Genomic DNA, 21,413 nt, shown 5'->3' with positions numbered 1-21,413 from the left:
CTGCCCCCACCACCAACTACATTATGCCCTGCCGCACACCCTGGAGACATGAACTTTCTGCAAGTCCCAAGCACAAAATACATACAATCCCCACGAGTTACTGCACGTCTTCTCTCCTACCTGCAACTCCCCATTTCTTTTCTCTACCTATCTTCCGTGGTTTGGGCTCTTTCTGAAACACTCCCTGATACTGAAGGCTCAGCTTTACTTCTGTGCATTTTCCTACCACGATTTCTGGATGTTATAAACATTCATCTTTTGTATTTATGACTCTGAATAGGGTCCTTGCTCAGCTCCTCTCATGAAGTTGGAAAGGCCACATAGTCCCTCTCTCAGTCTCTCTTGCAGCTACAGATGATGTTATTACACTACCTGGTAATGAGACGTGTGCAAAATTGCTGGGCAGTTTCCAGATAATTTTGTTTTTCTGGTAGCAGAGAAGCACAGAAATTTACCTCTTCCTCTCACCTTGCACATGCAAATAACACCTGGAGCTAACGCTGCAGAAAACATCATGTCATCATGAAGACAGAACCAAGAGCATCACAGATATTGCACCTCTGATGTCATAGAGCTCCTGGACAAACACTAGTATTCACCAACGTTCAGTACTATTGAGTGAGAAAAATAAATCCTGGTCTAGCTAACTATTTTTCATGTTTTCTTGTTGCTTGCTGAGCTTCCAACTAGAACAACTTTTGAATAAAATATTAAATCAATAACTGCCAGGGACCTACTAGTCTCCTGGCAATGTAAAAAGTATTTTTTTATTTTTTAGTCTTTAAATACCATCATCACCATTTACAGCATTGAAGACTGATCCATAGAAAGATTAAGTAATTTCTCAAATGCCCCACATGGCAACGAAGGCTCTGAGCCAGAATCCCAACTCAGAGCTGTCTGAGTTGAAATCTTGCTCTTTTTGCCACTTTTGAAGGAAAATTCAGTGAGGTGAGACCAAGAAAAAGAGCTGTCAAAGGCAACATGAATTTGCAAGTCAGACAATTGAAATAATCTGTATCTGCTGAATCCATTTACCCATTACTGATGAGCTGTAGTGTGGGGCAAAAGGAAAAGGGTTGCTAAAGTTGGCAATAGATTCATTCTACACTGCTTTCAAAGGCATTATCAAGCCTGCCTCTCTTTGTCACAGGAGATTGGATTGTCCTCTATAAGGCAAAGTGGTTACTGCCCAGTGTTCCATTTTTTCCAAGATTCTTGCAAATTTACTCACAAAGAAATCCCCTGTTCTGAGAAACGGTGGGAAAATTTGTTTAAAGCACTTACGAACATGCAAAGGCACCACATGAAAGAAAACGCCTCTGATCAGAAGTGAGAAGGCCACGTTTGGGGTCAAGAATGTCTTTAAAAGGAACAGGAAGACACCTGCACTGTGTGACTTAAGGATCAAGAAACATGATTTAATTTACCCTAGAGATATGAGACCAAAATATCAAACAGACTCACACTATTACACTTAATCTGATCTACACCATAGCATGGAAGAAAGAACAAGTTCCTTGTACCTGACAAAATATATTTAAAACCAAATACCACCATTAACTGTGTCTTAGTGCATGAAACAATCAGGGAATGGTTAAATGAGGGAGACAGTCTTACCTTATGAGGTTTGTGAGGATTAAATGAGAGAACGGACAAGCTGAACACTTAGGTCGATGCCAGGCCCTAGTAAGCAGGGGGTGAGTGGTGCTGCTGACGAGATAACAATTATAAAGCAACGAGAATGGCCCAGAAGTACCTCATAGAGATGACGACCGTGTTAAGACTAGGGACAAGAGAGGTAGTTGAAATAGGCAAGTTAGAGTAATACAAAGAACAGTAGCATGAATATAAGTCTACAGACACTGTATAAACAAAGGTGACTGCTTCCCATGAAAGGGCTGATACCTTGAGAACCTCACATTATCCCAGAATTTACCCAGAGAGGATGGTATTTATGCTTATCACTTCAAAATTGTTCCCCTCCCCAGCAATGTACTCAGAGTATGAAAAGTTTATAATGTACTTCCCACCAAGTTTGAAATTGTGTGATTCTTGCTGAAATTTTTACTATGGATTTGTGTTCATGTTATTTTAAATTGTACTTGTCAAATGAAGTAATAGTACCTTTTGTTACAAAAACTTTTTAAATCTAATTCCAGTTCTTATAAAATGAGACTATTCCAAGGCAGGCCAGTTCTGAAGTTTAGCATCTCAGGTAGACATGCTTGCTTCTCTGTCAAAATGTGTCCCAGTTGCACTCCTAAAGCATGCATTTTTTGTCTAGGAAGCGACTGTCCATGAATGATCACTTCTTCCAGCCAGAGCTGTGACCAGCTGCTCTCAGAAGAAAATGGGCTGTGTTGCCACACCTAACCGACTAGGGACAAATGACCATTCGGCTGGTAACAATGGCGGAATCAAAAGATGGCAGAAGCCTGTGTCCCTGAATCATTACACATGAAGAAAAGCCACTCACTGATGAGAAATTCATATTTTAAACCATGACATGAGTAAGAAAGTTCTATTATGTGTGAGACGTTACATATTGTTAATTTTTTAAAGCAGTTAAATCTAATACAGGTTCCATGGAGGAAAAATTATGCAAGTCTGTAGTATCAGTTATGATACTAAGCAAGAGAGAGAAAAAGAAAATTCTGATCCATGTAATAGCAACAGTTTCAGAGGACTTATTAAAATTTAACAACAAGCATACTTTACAAGATCCAACCAGTGTATCTGGCAGGTGTTATGAGTAGAAAAATAATATGAACTGGTCAGACACACTCCCAGTTTCACACCTCTACCCATATAAAAGCCTGGGATCATTACAGCTTCAGAGGTTTAAACTTTCTGAAACTTTATTGAGGCTTCTATCCCCATGCAAGTGAAAACTAAGGACATTCTATTTTGTGGGTTTAGGGGAGTAGTTGGGGATCGAATGAAAGGCCTTTGCACTGAGTTTTGTGCCCAGCTCTATTTTTTAAAGACAGGGTCTCACTACATCACAGAGTGGCCTAGGCAAGGCTTGAATTTGTGATTCTCCTGCCTCAGCCTCCCAGAGTTTTGGGATTACAGGCATCGAGGAATCTTTCCAAGTAACTGGCTCTCAGAACCCTCCTCCAAATCAGTTCCCAAGGCATCTCACCTTTTGCAGTTATGCCCCTGAGCTGTCTCCTTTCACTCTAAGACTGAACTGTACAACCAACGTGGTACTGCCAACATGATGCAGTGTCATGGTAAAGTCATAAAAGACTCTGTGGCCTCTACCTTCTTCTTACCTGTATCACGTGATCTGAAAGAAACAGCTGCCCTGGTAAGGCTATATGAAGAAGACCTGTAGAGAGCTTGAGGCGGTGGAGAGCTCAGGCTTTCATGCACAACTTGCCTGGCACAAGACTGGGCCACACTGGAAGTTCACCCTGCAGCGCCAAGCAGACTTTGAGTAGACTGCAGGCTGCATTGACATCTGCACTACAACTTCATGAGAGACCCCGATGAGGACACCCAGCCACATTACTTAGATTCCCCACCTCCCCACACTAAGTAGGAAGGAATAAACATTTAATATTTATAATTTAGACTGCTAAATTTGAGTAATTCTCTTCTCCAGAAATAGATAACTGTTTTACTAGCTTCTTCAATATATCTATATAGATAGAGACAAAGACAGAGAAAAAGTGACAGAGATAGCCAGACAGAGAGGAGACAGAGCAGGACAGAGAGAGCAGGGACAGATAGAGAGAGAGAGGCAGAGATAGAGGGAGACAATGACAGACATAGCAAGAGAGAAAATATGCGTGCACAAGAGCTACGCCCTAGAGTAAAAAGGCTTGCCTCTAATTCCTTTTAATGCTCCCTGGAAATAGGTGGATAGACTGTCCCAGGTAGCATGTAAGAATTACTTTGAGATTTCTCCAACTGAGACACCAGAGGAATTCAGTACTATGCGTCACAGATCTTATAGCAAGGCAGCAACAGCCTTACTTAGGAACTGTTACTGGCTCATGTGAAAAGCCAGTGTGAGGTTCATTTGAGGTGTTTGTGTGTGTGTGGTATTGACAGGTAGAACTGAAGAAAACATGGCTGATTAAAGACAGCAAATATATTTAGGGAACCTGAGACTATTTCTGAAGAGCCTCCCATTTCAGGTGAAATGAAGACCTCGGGGCAGTTGTATGCTCCTGTTGCTACACGGCACACTGCACCTCTACCATCCCATGACTGAGAATCCTCGAGCAAAAACACTGCTGTTTTACCTTTCTTGATGGAGGGCCCTCAAAGAGTGGGGGGAAATCTTTCATCACCTCCATGTTGCGGCTGGCTGGCGTGTGAGAAGTACCACAGTGTTTGATCACATCGGCAGGATTACTGAGGAACAGGAAGCCAAGGGCGGGCGAGGAGGGCTCCTTTCTCTCTCTCTGGCCTACAGAAACCACCACTTGCTCTGCCATCACTTTAGCTGACAATGACAAGGCCTCATAACATAGCCCCACATCGGAAAACTCTCAGAATACCCAGAACAGGGCTGACATGCTATGCCTTGTCACATACCAAGGGCAGCGGCAAGAAGTGTCTGAGGAAGGCCAGCCCCGGGCACAGTTCTGGCCAGCAGTCTGCTGCCCATTTCAAGTCTGTGGGAATCTTATGAAACGGCTGATTTTTTCTCCAATCTAATTCTTCACTCTATCTACAATCTAGCAAATAGTAATGACATTTTAAACATAACCTAATAGCCCCTAGTATATCACTGCTATATACACTGCATAACAAAATCAGTGTGTGGATATGGCATGTTCTTTGTCTTTTAGATTGTTGATAGTGAACAAATCCACACTTATGTGTACCTTGCAGTGATCCTCAAATTGGAGTCTATGATTATAGTTTCAGGGTTCCATACATAACTCTCATCACTGCAAAAATATATAACAAGAATAATACATTTGCCTGTGACAAAACTGCATTCCTTAAATAAATCACAGGTGGGTATATTATGGCCTGAGGGCCAAGCTGGGCCCAATGTCTGTTTTGGAAGCAAAGTTTTACCAGACTATAACCCCATCCATTTATTTATGGGTTGCCATGGCTGATTTGACATCACAGCAACAGAACTGAATCGTTGAGACGAAGGCACAGCATTCTCAAAGCAAAAATAAATAAATAAAGCAGGAGCCCTTCACAGAAAAATTTTGCCAGCCCTTGAAACAAAGTGTCACACTTCTCACTTCAGGCCCCAAGTACAGTAAATGATGTGAGACTCTTTCCTGGCCATCTCAGATGGGTAATTAATCATTCTGCTCAATAAAATTATAATAACAAATTTCATAGATTTAGAAGATTAAATCTTTCAATGTGTAGGGTAGAATCAACAGAGTTTAATCAAATATTTCATAACAGCCGCTTACCACAATTAAAAATGGAATCTAAAATATGAACAACACATAGTTTTTAAACTCACTGGGTAAGCTTAGTGTTCTTTTTTCTAATATGATTTGTTTGATTGGTCACCATACGTCACAAGGCTAAGTGTTCTTAGCCTTAAATTGTGTGTGTGTGTACCCACGTGCACGCGCACACACACACACACACACACACACACACACACACACACATGCTCATGCACATGCGCATTTTTAAATGTAAACTATTTAGGATGTAATGTTTTACCTGATTTGAAAATTCTAGAGCATACATTAATCCATATTGCAACATATAAGAAAATACATGTAGTAAAAGAGCAATTACAAGGTTTAAATGCACTAATTCTGAAATACAAAGCATGCCTATTTTGACATTGAGATGCAGTATCTGTGCTAGAGTCAAGGACTGTGATGTTTTAGAGAAGATGATTCCCATCTTTCACCACCACGGCAACAGAAAGAGTTCCAGGGAGCCTCAATTTTACTAGAGAAGTAACACTCTATGGAATTGTTGTTTTCAGGAACATTCTTCTGAAAGTAGTCTCTTAAAATTAGATTTAAAGAGGGGGTGAATCCACAGACTTGAGTTTTGAGTACCCCATCATAAAGGAAAGACTTACACATTCTACTTCAAAATATTCCCTCAAAATATTATCCTTATGAAATAGACACAAAGGTAAAATGCCAAAGATCTAGAACATTCTCTCAATTAGGATTTCTAAATCTTATTTCTGCTGACATGGAGGCCTCATAATTTGTTGTTGTGGGGAGCCATTTTGTGCATTGTAGGCCATTTAGTAGTGTTGTTGGTTATACTCAGGATGGCAGGAGTACCCCACCAACGGTTCTGACAATCGAAATTGTCTACAGGTGTTACTGAACATCCCTGGGGGCAGGAGCTCTGTGCTCGGTTGAGTACCACTGCTCTAGAGAAAAATTATAGCTTTAATTTGCCAAAAGTTGGTTACTTTGTTCAATCTGAACCAGTCAATGCACATCATTAGAAACAAGATCCGTTCCCTTACAAGGAGTGACTAGCTGTACTGTCACAGTCTTTAATCATTGCCGTGCTCAAAAAGCGGACCAATATGTTCATCAGAAAACTTCACTGTGCTCGTTTCTGAGTTGTCATCCTGTTGTAGAACCCAAATTTCCTTCTCAGAACCCAACCAGCACACGGAAGACATCACAGAGATTCAGAGTGACTCATTTCAGACTGAAGAATTTCCAAGCTGCACCCTCATCCAACCGGTAATGACGGGTAGCATCTTGGTAACTAATCAGTACAAAGAAAGGTTAGTGGCCTACATCTGCTAGGGGGTCCCCTGTGTCAGGGGATTGCTTATATATGGCAGACTAACAGAATTTTTATTAATTTATTTTTAATCGAATCATTTTGCATTGGGTTACAATGAGATGCTCTGCCGTGTACACTATAAGAAGGCTCAATCACATGTATATATACATACGCTATACTCTCTATATGTATATACCCATATCACTTCACCAACTCTTTGTAGTGCAGATGAACAGAATTTCTTATGATGGCACCAATAGATGAATGTGGCTGTTTTCTTGTGATCCTTTAAAATCCCCAATTCAATTACTATGTTATTTTTCTGATGAATCATCAGCAGAAAGCCAGGCCGCTTGTTAGAGAGTTCTGTGATCCCCAACTAGAACATCACTTCTGTCAGACTCTGCCTTACCTACCTGGCACTAAACAGACACTTAGACTATCCCAGAAGAAGGTTAAAACATTACAGATAACCCAGTGTAAAATTAACCCTCTATGGAACTTTGAGTTGTTAAAAAAATAGCTGCTATACAAGTGACAGCAAAAGAAAAAGAAAAAAGAAAACTGAATAATGGAGCAAAGGGTATGATGCTAGTTTACTGTCACATCTCTAGCTTCAGAGATGCAAATCTGGCTCTAGGCCACAATTAAATGATGCATAAAAACAAAGACTGCACACCTATTTCCAGACATCACCTCAGAAGTGAAATAGGTTAGGTTAGGTCTTTGTGATCCTGCTTTTCTCTCCAAGAGTCCCTGTTTTTCTTTCTTTCTTTCCTTTCCTTCTCTTTTCTTTTTTTCTTTTGCAGAGGAGGGGGCTCTACCTCCCCTCCATCACCAGAGAGAAGCACAACAAGCGGAGCGGCATCTCATATGTTGACTTTGCCAGATACCAAATCCCTGCAGAATGCAGAGACTGTGCCACAAATGAGGAGATTGTTTTTAATTCTGAAAGTGCCTAAAAGCTGAATTAGAAAAAAAAAAATGGGAAAGTAGCTCCCAAGCATTTGGACTGCAACTCTGAGCTGGGTGCCTTTGCAGTGCTAGCACACAGGAGATACACATATACGTCTGAGGGCTGAGCATGGGAAGCACGTAGTTAAAGCAAGGTCTCCAGAGACTGAAAACTCATTCATCATTCACCTTCCCTCTCTTGTGCTCCTTATACATGCACCTTTCATAATTTCAAATTGCTTAAAGCCACTGACATCGCAGATACCAGCAGTCCATGTTTTCACTCCCAAGTTCCGGGGGTGAAGAGAGAGCTCCCTGATGCACAAGACGTCAGAGTGGGGTCCAGCTTCACCTCTGTAGTTCAATCAGAAAGAAATAATAAAGTAATGGCTCACTGGCAATTGTAGCTCTAGGGGCTATGTCTCTGACTTTTGGCAAATATGTTAATTTTCCTGTGCCTCTATGTTTTTACTAATTCTTTTAATGGTACATAAAATACCAGAAAAGAGTATTACTGGTTTGACCATATATCTTTTTCTTTTTTGGTCATTCTATTAGTTGCATCCCCCCTTCTTGGCCCAGAGGATCCGCCACTGCAGGAAGGAAGCGAGCTCACATCTCTCATTTTCACTATTATCCATGCATTGCTACATTCTGAACGTGATGCCTGGGGGCCTCCCAGCTAACTCCATGTGTAAATAAAAGAGTTTCAGATCACTTCAAGGTGTCATTCAAATTTTCATCCTAGCTAACAGGAAGAAATTCACTAAATCCACCCTGGGGCCATTTTTCCATCTCTTTTCCTGCTGACAGACATATAATGTGCTAGACAAAGACACAGCGAGTTCTATATTAGGATCCTGTAGGACTAATTTTCCAATTCTTCCTCCACTTTCAAAAAGATCACTCTTGTCCCTCATGGATTAAAGAAAAGAAATAGAAAAAAGGCTGAAAAAGTAGTTTCTATTTTTAGAGGTTTTTTTCCATATTCCTTTTTTCTTATTAATCTAGACCTGAAACCAATAGTAATTACAATGTACTTAGGAGTTTGAGTGAGATAGAAGAAAAAGGAAAAGAAGGACAAGGACAAGGACAAGGACCAAGAGGAGGAAGAGAGGAAGGAGAAGACCGAAGAGAAGAAAAGGACACCTAACAGGTATAACTTTGTAACTGCATACTCTTTATCCATTACATAATTTGAAAATTATTCCCTGTGTTGTTGTACACACTGAAGCTCTATGATGTTATTAGATTTGAGCTCTCAGCAAGATTTCTCTGCTTGTGTATTCTGACAATAAGTGCCATCATAGTAATCCCCGCAGTACGAATACAATCATTAGTAAATGGCTAAGAAAAGATGTCAATGGTGCTTCACCTGGTGGCTCAACTGCCCACTAATAAAGACACTGAACTTGAGTGATAGAAAAGCTATCTCTTGGAACTACTTTACAAGAGACTGTTTTCTGTACTGGTCAAGAACAGACACAGGGATTTAGGGACTGCCTAAGGAAAAACAGCTATACCACCAGCCAAAGTTTTAGAATGAGATCTTGCTCTAGACCAGCTGTATACACAATACTGGTAGTTCAAAAACAATTTGTAAGTAATTCACTGTGAACCTAAAGCAAACCCAAGGAACCTGGAAAGTCTCTGTCCTTGTCAAGGGGTTTGTTTCAGAACATCTCAGCAGGCTTTCCATGAACAGTGGCTGGGGCAAGCCAAGAGAGCTGAGGTCATAGCCTGTGATAGAGTCATAGCCGTCCAACAGAGCTTTTGGCAGTGACAAAACGTTCTGTCTGAAATGTCCAACTCAGTAGCCATTACACTTGTGGCTTTGGGGCATTGAGAGTGTGGCTAGTGCAAATAAGGAAGAGAATTATTTATTTTATTCCATTTTAATTACCTCTAACTTTAAAAGCTGCATGTGTCTACTGAATAATGACAGAATTGAGGCACAGAGGGTTGAGGATTGAGTGTCTAGTGTGGACAAGAGGGAAGTCATCACTAGGACAGCCATAAGCTCAGAACAAGGATGCACCATAGTTTCTCCTCGCACACCACCTTCACCTGGCTGTTAATGCAGATGGGGAGCCAAGTTTAGGGGTAAGAGTTCTGGGATTAGTTAGCAATGTCTGACATGAACACAGGAAGGGGAGCTGGTAACACATCTCATGTATCACCCAATGACAAGAGTAAGGAGAACTTAAACTCTTTAGGGAAAGTAGCAAGCAAAGGAGGAAACTAGGTTCTGAGACCATAAATAGCTACTCAAGAAAAATAATCTGATGTGATTATTTCTTTACGGCTCTGAATAGATACTTTCACATAAATAGGGTTAAGGAGAGGCTCTGGATGGAGTTCTCCAGTCAGCCAGAGGGTTATAGTGTCTGATTATATACTGAATTATTTATTGTTTACTATTTGTCTCTCCCACTAGAATGTGGGCTGCACAAAGACAGGGACTAGTCCGTGTCAGAACACAGGTGCTGGGAAAAAAGACTTTCAAAATGGAAATTCATACCCAGCCTTGTTCCCAAAATGTATATTTGAAGGCTTACTATGTGTTATTCTACTAAGGTTAGAGAAACAGATGTGAAAACGGCACATCTAGTCCCTATCCTCCTGGCGTGCACTAAACAGACTGCACAATTAAGAATGAACAGTACGTTGTTAGTAGCGATTTGACTGATGGTGTAGGCTGGAAAAGGTTCAAATTAGGGAAACCTTCCTTGAGAGGTTAAACTGAGTTTGAAGCATAAGTAAAAATGAGCTGGGTAAAAGGGAAGCCAAGGGAAGGAGACAGAGGATCAGCATTCTAAGCAAAGGGAATGGCCTGGGTAGACATGATGAGCCAAAAAACAAATTTTAAAAAAAGTCACTACTACTTTTCAAAAAGCAAATAAAACAAAGAAACTGGAGAGCAAGCTTTCAGGGTCAGTTGACAATGTCTTTAGAGAAACGCCATAGCCCAAATCCCTGACTCCAGCTAGTAATACCTGAGGGCATCCTTCTCAGGAATAATTGCATACTCCTATGGACCCTAACACCCAGCCCCTATGGCACTAATGACGTAACTTTTTACTCAGTTTCTTAAAGAGGGTCATTAAAAAACCATGGGAGTCACTTATGTAACAAACCTGAAGAAGTTTTCACACAGATGTAAGAGTTTACACACATACAGGTTTGGCTCATACAGGTACTACTGAATTTGGATGGCTAGTCTAGAAATTTCTTACAAAGATAAAAAAAAATCCTTATTTTATAGTTGAGGATTCTAAGACTCAAGGAAAATGTGACTTCTCCATCAAGTGTTCACAGTCAGAAGAGACAGAGCCCGGATTAAAGGTCACATGTCCAAGGTCCATTCTCTAAAACAGCATATTTTTCCCACTGAAGGGCCCCATAGGAAAATACTGAGTCTGATGATTATTGACACTAACTCCACCTATCTCATAATCTTTTATATGATCACCTGTGCAGGTGACTTTGTCCTGCAGTAAAGGCATTCTCCCAAAGAACCTTCCCTTCTGCGGCAAGGGAGACTTTCTCAGCTAGCTTCCAAAAGCATACTTGCTATGTAGTGGGCGGTTGGAGGACCAGGCTTGGAATATTCTGTGGCTGCTTACTTCTTCAAAAAGTCAATGCTGTGTGTCTCATTCAGTTCCACAGTCTTGCTTCGAACTGTTTTCTAAGCCAACTCTGAGAACTCTAAATGTCTCTAAAGGTCAACTCAGTCTCTAAAGGTCTAGATGCTTTATGTTCATTCTTTAAGCAGGGTGATCAACTGTCCCAGCATACATGCGACCCAGAGCTTCCTGGGACACAACTTTTAAGGCCAAAACAGGATGAGTCAGCTCTTCCAACAACAACTTCATTTCATCTCATCTTTACCGATAAAAGAATCCAGGCTAGAGGGTTCCACAGTACACTCAAGGTCTTCGCAGCCTCTAGGGACAAACTGAGTTTTGAATCAGGGTCTAATATCCAGGGTCAGTGCTACTGTAGCCCTCTGTCACCCAAACAGCACAATTTAGCTGAAATGGATGTTCTGGGTATTGACATTTCAATGGACCCCTCAAGCCTACCACTTCTCAGGAGAATTCTCATTCCAACTTCTGAAGAGCATAGAATTTTTTCAGGACTGAAATAAAATTGGAAGCATTCTCTTTTGCCTTAAGCTCAATGTTCTGATTTGCATGTCAATGCCAGCAGTGTAATTTCACCTGAGGGCTCCTTCCAAACACCCAGAGCAGTGCAAGCAATGCAAGCTGAGCTGGTAAACTAACCAGTCTGTTCTGAGAACCAATGGGCCTTGGAGTCTCACCCAAGGAAGTGGAATAAGAGTCCAGACTTAAATTTAAAGCCTTCCTCTGTCTTATACTAGCTGCGTGACCTCGGGGTTAATAATAGTTATTTCTCAGAATTACTGTGGGGCATAAACTAGGATCAGTTCATGGGTATCTACCTTGCTTTGTGACTGGCACATGAATGCTCAGCAAATGTTAGTTCATGAAGGACTCCATTCCTCTCAAAAAGGAAACCCCCAAAATGCTCACTTTGTAATCTCCTCAAACTCCCATCAGGGTTTCTGATATCTGAACCTGCCTGAAAATGACAGGTTGTATCAATAAGAATACAAACAGCCGTTTTTTTTTTTTTTTTTCTAAAATAGGCCAAAGATTTGAACAGGCCTTCCACCGAAGAAACACACAGATAAAAAACTGTCGTGCAACATGCTCAACATCTTCAGTTAATAAGAACACACAACTTAAAGTCACAGAAAGATGTTATACCTGCTAGAATGATTAAAAATACCCACAATATCATGCGCGGTGATGATGTAGGGCAACTGGACTTTTACTGAATTAATTGTGGAGATGAAAATTGGTACTACCGCTTTTGAAAATAGCATGTCAGTTGCTTATGAAGTTAAATACAAACTTACCATTTGACTCAGCAGTTCAATTCTTAGGAATTAACCCAAGAGAAGTAAAAAAAGTATGTTTACAAAAAAGACACTTACAGCAATTTTGTCCATAAAAGCCAAAAATATGTAAACAAACTGTTAATCACAGAGGGAACACATAAACATATGATACATCTGTACAATGAAATATTGCTCCATAAGAGAAGGAACTACTGATACACACAATAAAATGGATGAAAAATCAAATACCCTTCATTTAGCAAAAGAATCCAGAGAGAAAGGCTATATAATATTTTACTCCATTTACATGAAATTTTGGAAAAGACTGGGAAAGGATGAGGACGTGGATAATGCTCAGAGGCACTGGGGAGAGGAGGGATACCAACATCCTGTTGATTTTGTCAGAACTCATTGAATCTATATGGAAAAGGTGAGTTTTATTATTTGTAAATTATATATTAATAAACATGTTTTTAAAAACTCAAAGTCAATTGTAAAGAATGGGGTATACCAAGGCGGGGAGGGGCCAGCCTGGCCAATGTGAGAGGTAAAGGCACGCAAAGACGGATAGGGCATCGCCAGCCACCAGATTCTGTGGATGAACTGTGCCCCATGCCTTGGATTATTTGGGGAGGCCAACCAAGAAAAAAAAGAACTGTTCATTGATGAGTGTTTTATGTGTCCCAGGGCCTTATCTCATTTGGCCACTGTGGAAGTCAGGTCAGTGCTTTATCTTAGAAGACACATCACATGACTTTAGGTATGCTAACAGACGGTTACTCCTCCTGCTGCCCCTGTCACACTTCAGAGGGAGCTCAAGAAGGACTCTTTTTAAAGTTACTTTTTAAAAGTGAAGACAACAGTCTAAGAACATAGATCCCTCTTATCACTGATTCCAACTCTGGGGAAGCTGTACCCCTGAGTAAAGGAAGACAAGCCCAACACAATGGTTCAGTCCAGCCTCAACCTTGACAAGGCACCCCCAGCAGGTCCCAGGTCCAGCTCACAGAGAAATTCACAGAGCCCCAGAGAAGGGAGGACAGCAGAGGGGTCGGTGGGGTGAAAGAGGGTGCATGTGGTTGGGGATCTGGGGGAAGACTACCTATCCTTTCTCAAGACAGGCTGCTCTATTGTGATTTTATTTTCATGTATTTAGTCTTTTTGTTATCTATTTAACCTTCATGCTTATATACCTTTTGTATATTAACTGACACAATGTCCTATCTTGCCACACAATTCTATTTCTGTCTAGCCATTTCCTTTTAAATTTATTAATTCACAGACTTCCCAAGTCTGGAACCACCGCTGGGCACAGTCACACAGCTAGGAAAGCCTTGCAAGTACCAGTCCCAACCTGCTCTCTATAAGATGCACCCTAAACTTCCACCACAGGGCTTCGTGAAACAAACACCTGCAGCCATTACCACCACCTGAGCCTATGATGAGCTTCTGAAACTTTCTCAGCTGTCTTAAACTTTGACACAGTCTCCACACCTGCCAAGTCCTTGCTCTACATAGTTCCTCCCTCCCTGAGGTCTGGTGAAAAGTCTCCTTTCCCTACTGGCAGAGCATCCACTTCCTTCCCTGTGATATCTTACTCTCCTCTATCATATCCTCCCCAGCCCCTTATAGCACCATCATATTTGTATATTTGTGTCTTCTCCATTAAACTGTGGGCTCAACCTTGCAATGCTGGCATCTATGGGAAGCACTAATACACGCTGACTGAATGCATAATACAAGACTCCGTGTAACATCTATTTACTGAGCGTTCATCATAAGCAAGGCATGGGACTGGGAGAGGGTGGGTGCCCAGGATGATCAGCTTGCCACTAGAAGGAGAAGCTAACACTGTCAGTGGTGCCACGTTCTCTAGGACGACCTCTATAGGGTGGAGGGAAGGTCAAAGCATGAGGACAGAAGCATTCATAGGTTACAGAAAACTCTTTGGCAATTTAGCTTTAATTTAAGGGCAGACCCAAAACACAAAGTTAATATATTTATTCAAATGGACATGAGTACTGCAAAAGGCTTATACTGTAAAACATAAGAATCCAATTACTGTTTATGCTTATATTGTTGCAAATGTATATTAATCTCATTTTATAAGAAACTAAGAATTCTGAAAATCTGAAGCAGATTCCAAATATTTCACATAACCATATTAGAACTCAGAAAATATAAGGGTTCTTTAGGAGGGCGATATTGTTTCATCCCCCATCTGAATGCATGCTCTAGGCTAAACAGTCTTCAAGTGTCCTCTCTGCCACTGGGCAAATCACTTGTCAGGGCCTCAGTTTGCTCATCTGTGAGAATGGGGTGGGAGAAGGGAGGAGGACCAGGTCAGTGAATCACAACAATTCAGGCACCCAATTCTGGACTCGGTGCGTTGCACATGGAATTCAGGATCAAATTCTGAATCTTTTTTGCATATAAGTAAGTAATAAATTCCATAATTTTCTCTGTATTCTTTCTTTTAAAATGGTAGGGAGTACAATGCTATGATATGCTCCATATTCTTGTCTAAGTTTGTCTTTCTTTGCTTCTCTTACTCTGGCTCTCCCCTACCACCTCCCTTCTAGGAGAGGAGTATTGGTACTTAGTGGCCACTAATAGCCAATTTCTTTGATGTGATAACAGCCCCCTGACATTTTTCCAGGAACCATACAACTGCTCCAAAGAATTCAATTTGGTTTTTTGTTTTGTTTTGTTTTTTCTTCCGGTACCAGGAATCGAACTCACGATCTTGCGCTTGCCAGGCAGGCACTTTTCCACTGAACTAAATCCCCAGCCCCCAAAGAATTCAATCTGCCAGAACCTTCAGTGAGGATTCCCAGCCGGTCCTGGCCAAGAATCACCAGGTTCAAGTGAGAGCAATTAGATAACCTTTACATGGAATATGGGTCTTGAGCAGAGAAGTATAAATAGTTAGAATTTATTCTTTAATTTTAATCATTATTAGTTCATGTTTGCAGTATATAATGTTTACACTTATCATGGGGAGCTCATACATGGACAGAACATATCTTAATCCACTTTTACCTTTCCTTCCTCTCTCCCTGTCTTGGTCCCCCTCCAAATTGCAAAAGGTCTTTATGTCAGTGCTCACGAGTGACATCATCACTTCCTACTACTTAGGTTATTTGAGTTACCCAAGTTTCAGTACTGCACTAAACCACAGTTTTGTTATTTTTCTTTGATTTTGTTGTTACTCTGTAACCTTACACCAAAATACTTTTTTGCTGACCTTAGAGTTTATTTCTCTTTCTTGCAACAAAACAGCCCTAACAGATGTAAATTTTTAGTGTAATTATTTTCTTTCTTTTTTTTTTTTTTTCTGGTACCCGGAATTGAACTCAGGACCTTGCGCTTGCCAGGCAGGTGCTTGTGCTGCTGAGCTATATCCCCGGCCCTGTAGTTATTTTCTTACATCTTAAAATCTGTTACCTATTCCTCCTAAGAAGCCGTAAATGTAATATGCAAGAGCAAGACAATCTATCTCCTTCATAAGCACCTTACATATATCCCCTTCCCCCAACCTGGGGAAGCTGGAGGGATTTCCCACCCTGACCCTCCCTAGTTTTCCTGGTAACAGCAGAGCAGTAAATTGACAGTGTAATTCTTTGCTAACTTCTTACCTACCTGGAAAAGATTTGGGAACATCCTAAGGCTAACAGACCAAAATCAGATCTGTGAGGACCAACATGACTTGACTGTAGCATGGTGAATCCTAAGATGCTCTAGGGAACTGAAAACTCTAGGTGAGCTAAGAGTCCAAGTTCATCCTCCTTTTAAACGTTGGACTCCAATAGCAGCAATAACAACAAGATTTTTATATTAACAATGTTGGGTGGTATTAACTATGCAGCACTGAATCTAAAACTTTTTATCTCATTTCAACCACACAATCATCAAAGACGGTTAGCACTACAAATACTTCTACCTTATGGGTGAAAAGACTGAGGTTAGAAAGGTTAAAACCTTGTGCAAAGTCAGGAGTGAATGGAAGAGCCAAGATCAAACTCAGATCTTTCTGATTTCCCAGTCAACACTCTTAATACCTTTGACATTATGCTTAATGTGGGCAAGTTTCTGCCTCTGGGCTAGAAATAACAGATCATTTGGTTAATAATGTAAAAATGAAAGGACTTCCATTATTCTTCATGCCAGAAGCAATCACCCAAGGGGTTTGGCATCTAGGTAAACTGCCTTGATTTTATCCACGGCCTTTTCTCCTCTGCTTGCCATTTGAGACTTTGCTATCTTCTGCAGGCTGACAAACCCTACCTCACCTTAAGCAGGAATATCTTTCAGTCTAAAAAAAAGACTATCACTTCCCATAAGTCAATAGCTCCCTAGAGCTTTGCCAAACTTTCAACTCCCACCTGGCTCACTGCTATAGACACGGTTTCAGGAATTTCAGGTCTTATACTTTGTAAGCTGCTTTTAGATACCAGGAAAAAAGTGTAAGTAGTTACCATGAAATTCAGTTAGATTCTTAAATACACTCTCATGGAGCTTTTCCAAAAAAAAAAATCCAGGCCTTATTTAATACTATAAAAATAGAATGGAAAACATTGAGATGCTATACATTCACTCAACTAAAATTTCCCGGACAAGTCTAGCTAGTAGTATTGTAGAAGGTTAATTTCTTCATTGTGATACACAAACCATGATTAGACAGTGGCAACAGAAAAAAAATGGGTAAAGTTATGCAGAAATCTGTCTTACTTTCACAACTCTACCATAAATCTAAACTTATTTCAAAATAAGCAGCTTCAAAAGCTATAATAAAGTGAATATTTAAGGCAGCATTACTGATGGAATCCACTTGAATCTGGAATTTGGAATCATTTCTGTCAATGAAGCATCATTGGTAGCAACAGCACAGTCTCCAGTTCAGAGCCACAAGAAAGAACAACATGTCTTGCAAGGCAAAGCTTTAATGAGAGCTGCACATAAAAGGAAGTTTGATCATGACACTTCACATATGGGCCATAAATACACATTACAAAACGTCATGGTAGATGGAGTGTGGGTTGAAAGGAGGGAGCAGAAAAATATGGACAGTAAGGAAGAGAAAAGGAAATATAAGAATAAGACAAGGTGAAATAGACAAGAAAGAATCATTTCTATTATTCATTTAGGTTCAGTAAAAGAATTTGCACATTTGTTTAGGTAATTTGATAACATAGAGAACATAAGACACTGGAGTGGCCCTCAATACAATAAATAAAAATTAAAACAAACAGCTTTCCAAAGGAAGTTTGACAAGCACCTGAATGAGAGTTATTCAGCATATACAAAGCATTACAAAAGAGTTTTAAAAGTCACTAAAAGGATACTCAGAGCCTGCAGAAAGCTGGTAAGAAAGTTTTAAGGATGACTAGATCCATAATCAAGAGCACTGCCGAGGATTTGAAAGTCTTATTTAAGGAGAGTGACTATTTTTAATTTTTATTCTTAGGACTAGATAAAAGGAGATATGTCCAATTTAGAATCTCTTTTTAGATATAAAAAAGAAGATCTTAAAATAACAGGTGAGAAGACATCTCAGAGATAACCAGAGGTGATTAGTTGGTTGTCTTCAGACGACTGCAGAGGCCGCTTTCTGTAAAGGCTTAGTGTAAAAGAACAAAGGAGGAATCAGTGGTTGATTTAGAGTCCTTTCTACCTCATGGAATCAAAGCATATACAACACAGGGTTGCTGTAACACTTCTTTGAAGAGTAGTTGCTAGAGAGGAATTAGGCATCACTATCTAGAATATCTAGAATAGAAAGCATCAGTCACATCATGAAACCAGTGCCAAAAAAAAAAATCCCTTGGCTGATCCAGTTTTCTAACCTCTTCCTATTTCAGAGACTTTCAAAGGACATACTGTGAAACTGCAATTTGGAAGCCAAGCTGATCTGGCACTAAGCACCAATTTCTTTTCCCATAGAACAACTGAGGTAAACTTTGGAGAAAATAAATCAGGACCTCAAACCAGAATCTAAAAAACAACAACAAAACACAATACCACTATCCCCCCAATAGTTTACTTTTCAAGAAGCATATACCTTCACATGCTATTTATGCTATGCTTATATGGTGAAACACTGGAGATAAATAATTCAGGTTTCAAAATTCTTATTTTATTATGAAGAAAACATAATCGTATAGTGTGTATTTTTAGTTTCTGTTTGTGAACTTTACTGCTGTATGTTACCCATCTCACACAAAAAGTCTAGTAACACCAGATTTAACTTTATCCTAGTTTGTCTTCCATTAATAATTTAGTAGAATAATTTGGTCAAACACACAAAGGTCTTTCCACTAAAACAACCAGAATTTGCTAAGAAAACTCAATCTATAACTTGCCTTAGTTCATTAAAAAACAAAAACAGTTACTAAGGTCTGAAACTTAACCATCCTCAAACTCACAAGCACCTGAGATAAGCAAAGGGTTAACACAACTGACTTCTAGGTTAAGAGAAGGATGTAACATTATTTTTAAGGCAAACACCTGGAGGGAGAAAAGTAGTATTTTGTTTCCATTTCCAGAAATTGCAGACAAACATGAAGCAAATCTCATCATTGGAATACTCAATTATCTGAACATGCTAATTAACTAAATGTAATCAACCCGCTTTCAATCCTCTTTCACCTGCTGTAATATTTCTAGTGCATTGCCTTTCTTATGCCCCAGAAGCAGTAGAACATCAGACAGTCTGCACGGTGCAGCAAAGAGAAACAAATAAGCACAGATTTTTGCTGATGGCAGGAATTTCTCATGCTTAGAGCATGTGAACCAACAATATGGAAATGGCAGCGCTGGCTGCATATTTTGATTATTCTCCACACCTATTTTTGCAAGAGAAACTTCAAGTTCAATTAGGTGACATGATGCTCAGTGATGGTTATTTCATAAAACTGAGCAGTCATTTAAAGTAGAAAATATGCAGTCATGACAGAATTAAATATTCATGAAATCAGGAGCAACTGGAAAACTGAGGATATCAGAATATTAAAATTCATCATAGTTTTCACAACATAAATCTTGTATGCATTTGTAAGAACTAGAGCATGTTCAAATTCCAGTTCCTTGGTAGGCTGCCATTTAAATAACAATATTGATTTTGGTAGATAAACAACAACCTTAATTTTTAGCTCCGTTTCAAACTGCAAAGCAATTTTGAATATGTGCAAATCCAAACTTGTTAGGTGAGCTGTCTCCAAACACAGAAGAGCAACATTCAGTGTGATCTTGACATGGTTTGGGTATTTGTTTAATCTACTTGTATTTTAAGTAAGGGCTAGCAGAAACCGAAGCAATCTCCAAGGAGGAGGTCTTCTAGAGATGCAATCCGCTTCTAATCAGAAGTGCCTCTTTGCATATACACTTCCTTACCTGAGCAAAAGTGAGAGGTAGATTGACTGACAGTGCTTTGGTTCCAATATTCTGATTTGTTGAACAACTTTTCCCCCTTCTAATCAGAAGTGCCTCTTTGCATATACACTTCCTTACCTGAGCAAAAGTGAGAGGTAGATTGACTGACAGTGCTTTGGTTCCAATATTCTGATTTGTTGAACAACTTTTCCCCAATATTAGCAGCCAGTTTCAAAATGTATTAACAAACACACGTGTGCTCTTTACACAGCCACAACCATACAACACCAGCTTCCCCGAAACTAAACTCCAAAGTCTGCACGGAAACAGAAGGCGGAGACGAAGCTGTACTGAATACTCTACCACTATTACCAAGGCATTATTTGCTATGCCATTTCTCGTACCATTTTCTCAGCAGAAGAAACAGCAGCAGCAGAGAATGGCATTTGAGCCATTTCTTACTGGAATTCAATTACCTGAAGAACTCCTCTCTGCCCAGTAAGCAGCAGCTGTTCCCTAGTCTACAATGACACAGCAGGGCTGCAAACGATTGGCAGGGTTCACCTGCTGCCGGGCACTTGGTCCCTGATGTCCTAAGTAAGAAGACACCAGGTGAGGCGGAGAACATCCAGCCCAGAGCTGGGTTAAGCAATGTTCTCCATTCTGCAAAGGAGCCAAACTTTGCTCCATTGTTATCTTTAGGTTGATGTCACCTCGCTCCAAGTTGTCTCTGAAGCCACCTGGCAGCCCGTGAAGACGAATTTTCTCTAGACCAGTATCATCCAACACGCCTCTGTTCCACCATGAGGGCAAGCGAAGGTCTCCGCGCCGCTCCCCGGAGGTGCCTGCTCTGTCCTAAGCATCACACCGCATGTACCAGGAGACTTTTCTCTGCACACATCACTGAACACGGAAACCACAGCAGACTTCTACACACGCTTCCAGTTCGCAAAGTCACCACCGCCCGCGCCACCTCCACCTCTGCCGCCCCCGCCCCCACACTCGCGAGGTAAGGGGTTGGGGGAGCGGAGGGTTAAAGTGACAGCCACGATGAGAGCGCCTCGGTTTTGTTCAAAAGATGTCACAGCGGCGACACCGCGGACCTACCTTGCTCTCGCCTCTCTCGCCGCTGGACCTCGTCTCGGGATCTTCGCCGTCCCCAGCGCCTGCACTCTCGCCGGGCAGTTCATCCTGAGCCCGCGGCTGCTCTCGCTGCGGCTGGGGCTGGGTCCGCGGCGGCGGCGCCTGGCAGGCTCCGCCGGCCCCCTGGGAGCGGGGGATGGGCTCCGGGCGCGGAGAAACTCCCTCAACATCCATCTCCATCTTCCCATTCAACTGGAGGGCAAGACAAAAGCGAGCGCAGACTTGGCCGCGGCGCCCGGCGGCTCCTCAGCCGCCCGCCGCACGCATGGCTCGCCGAGGAGGGGCCGCCTCCCGCGCGCCC

General features: G+C 41.0%; 1 protein-coding gene across 1 annotated transcript in view; it reads right to left on the bottom strand.

The window, feature by feature from the left end:
- The window catches only part of LOC106148840, a 169,170-nt gene that overhangs the window by 137,459 nt on the left and 10,298 nt on the right, over positions 1–21,413 (bottom strand). The window contains exon 5 of the mRNA XM_013515569.1: positions 21,077–21,304. Coding sequence (XP_013371023.1) covers positions 21,077–21,304 — 228 coding nt within the window. The remainder of the gene's footprint in view (positions 1–21,076; positions 21,305–21,413) is intronic.

This window comes from Chinchilla lanigera, unplaced genomic scaffold (assembly GCF_000276665.1).
Source record: "Chinchilla lanigera isolate Chin_1 unplaced genomic scaffold, ChiLan1.0 scaffold00029, whole genome shotgun sequence".
Taxonomy (NCBI): Eukaryota; Metazoa; Chordata; class Mammalia; order Rodentia; family Chinchillidae; genus Chinchilla; species Chinchilla lanigera.
Note: the sequence above shows the minus strand (reverse complement) of the source record. Positions and strands in the feature narration are given on the sequence as shown.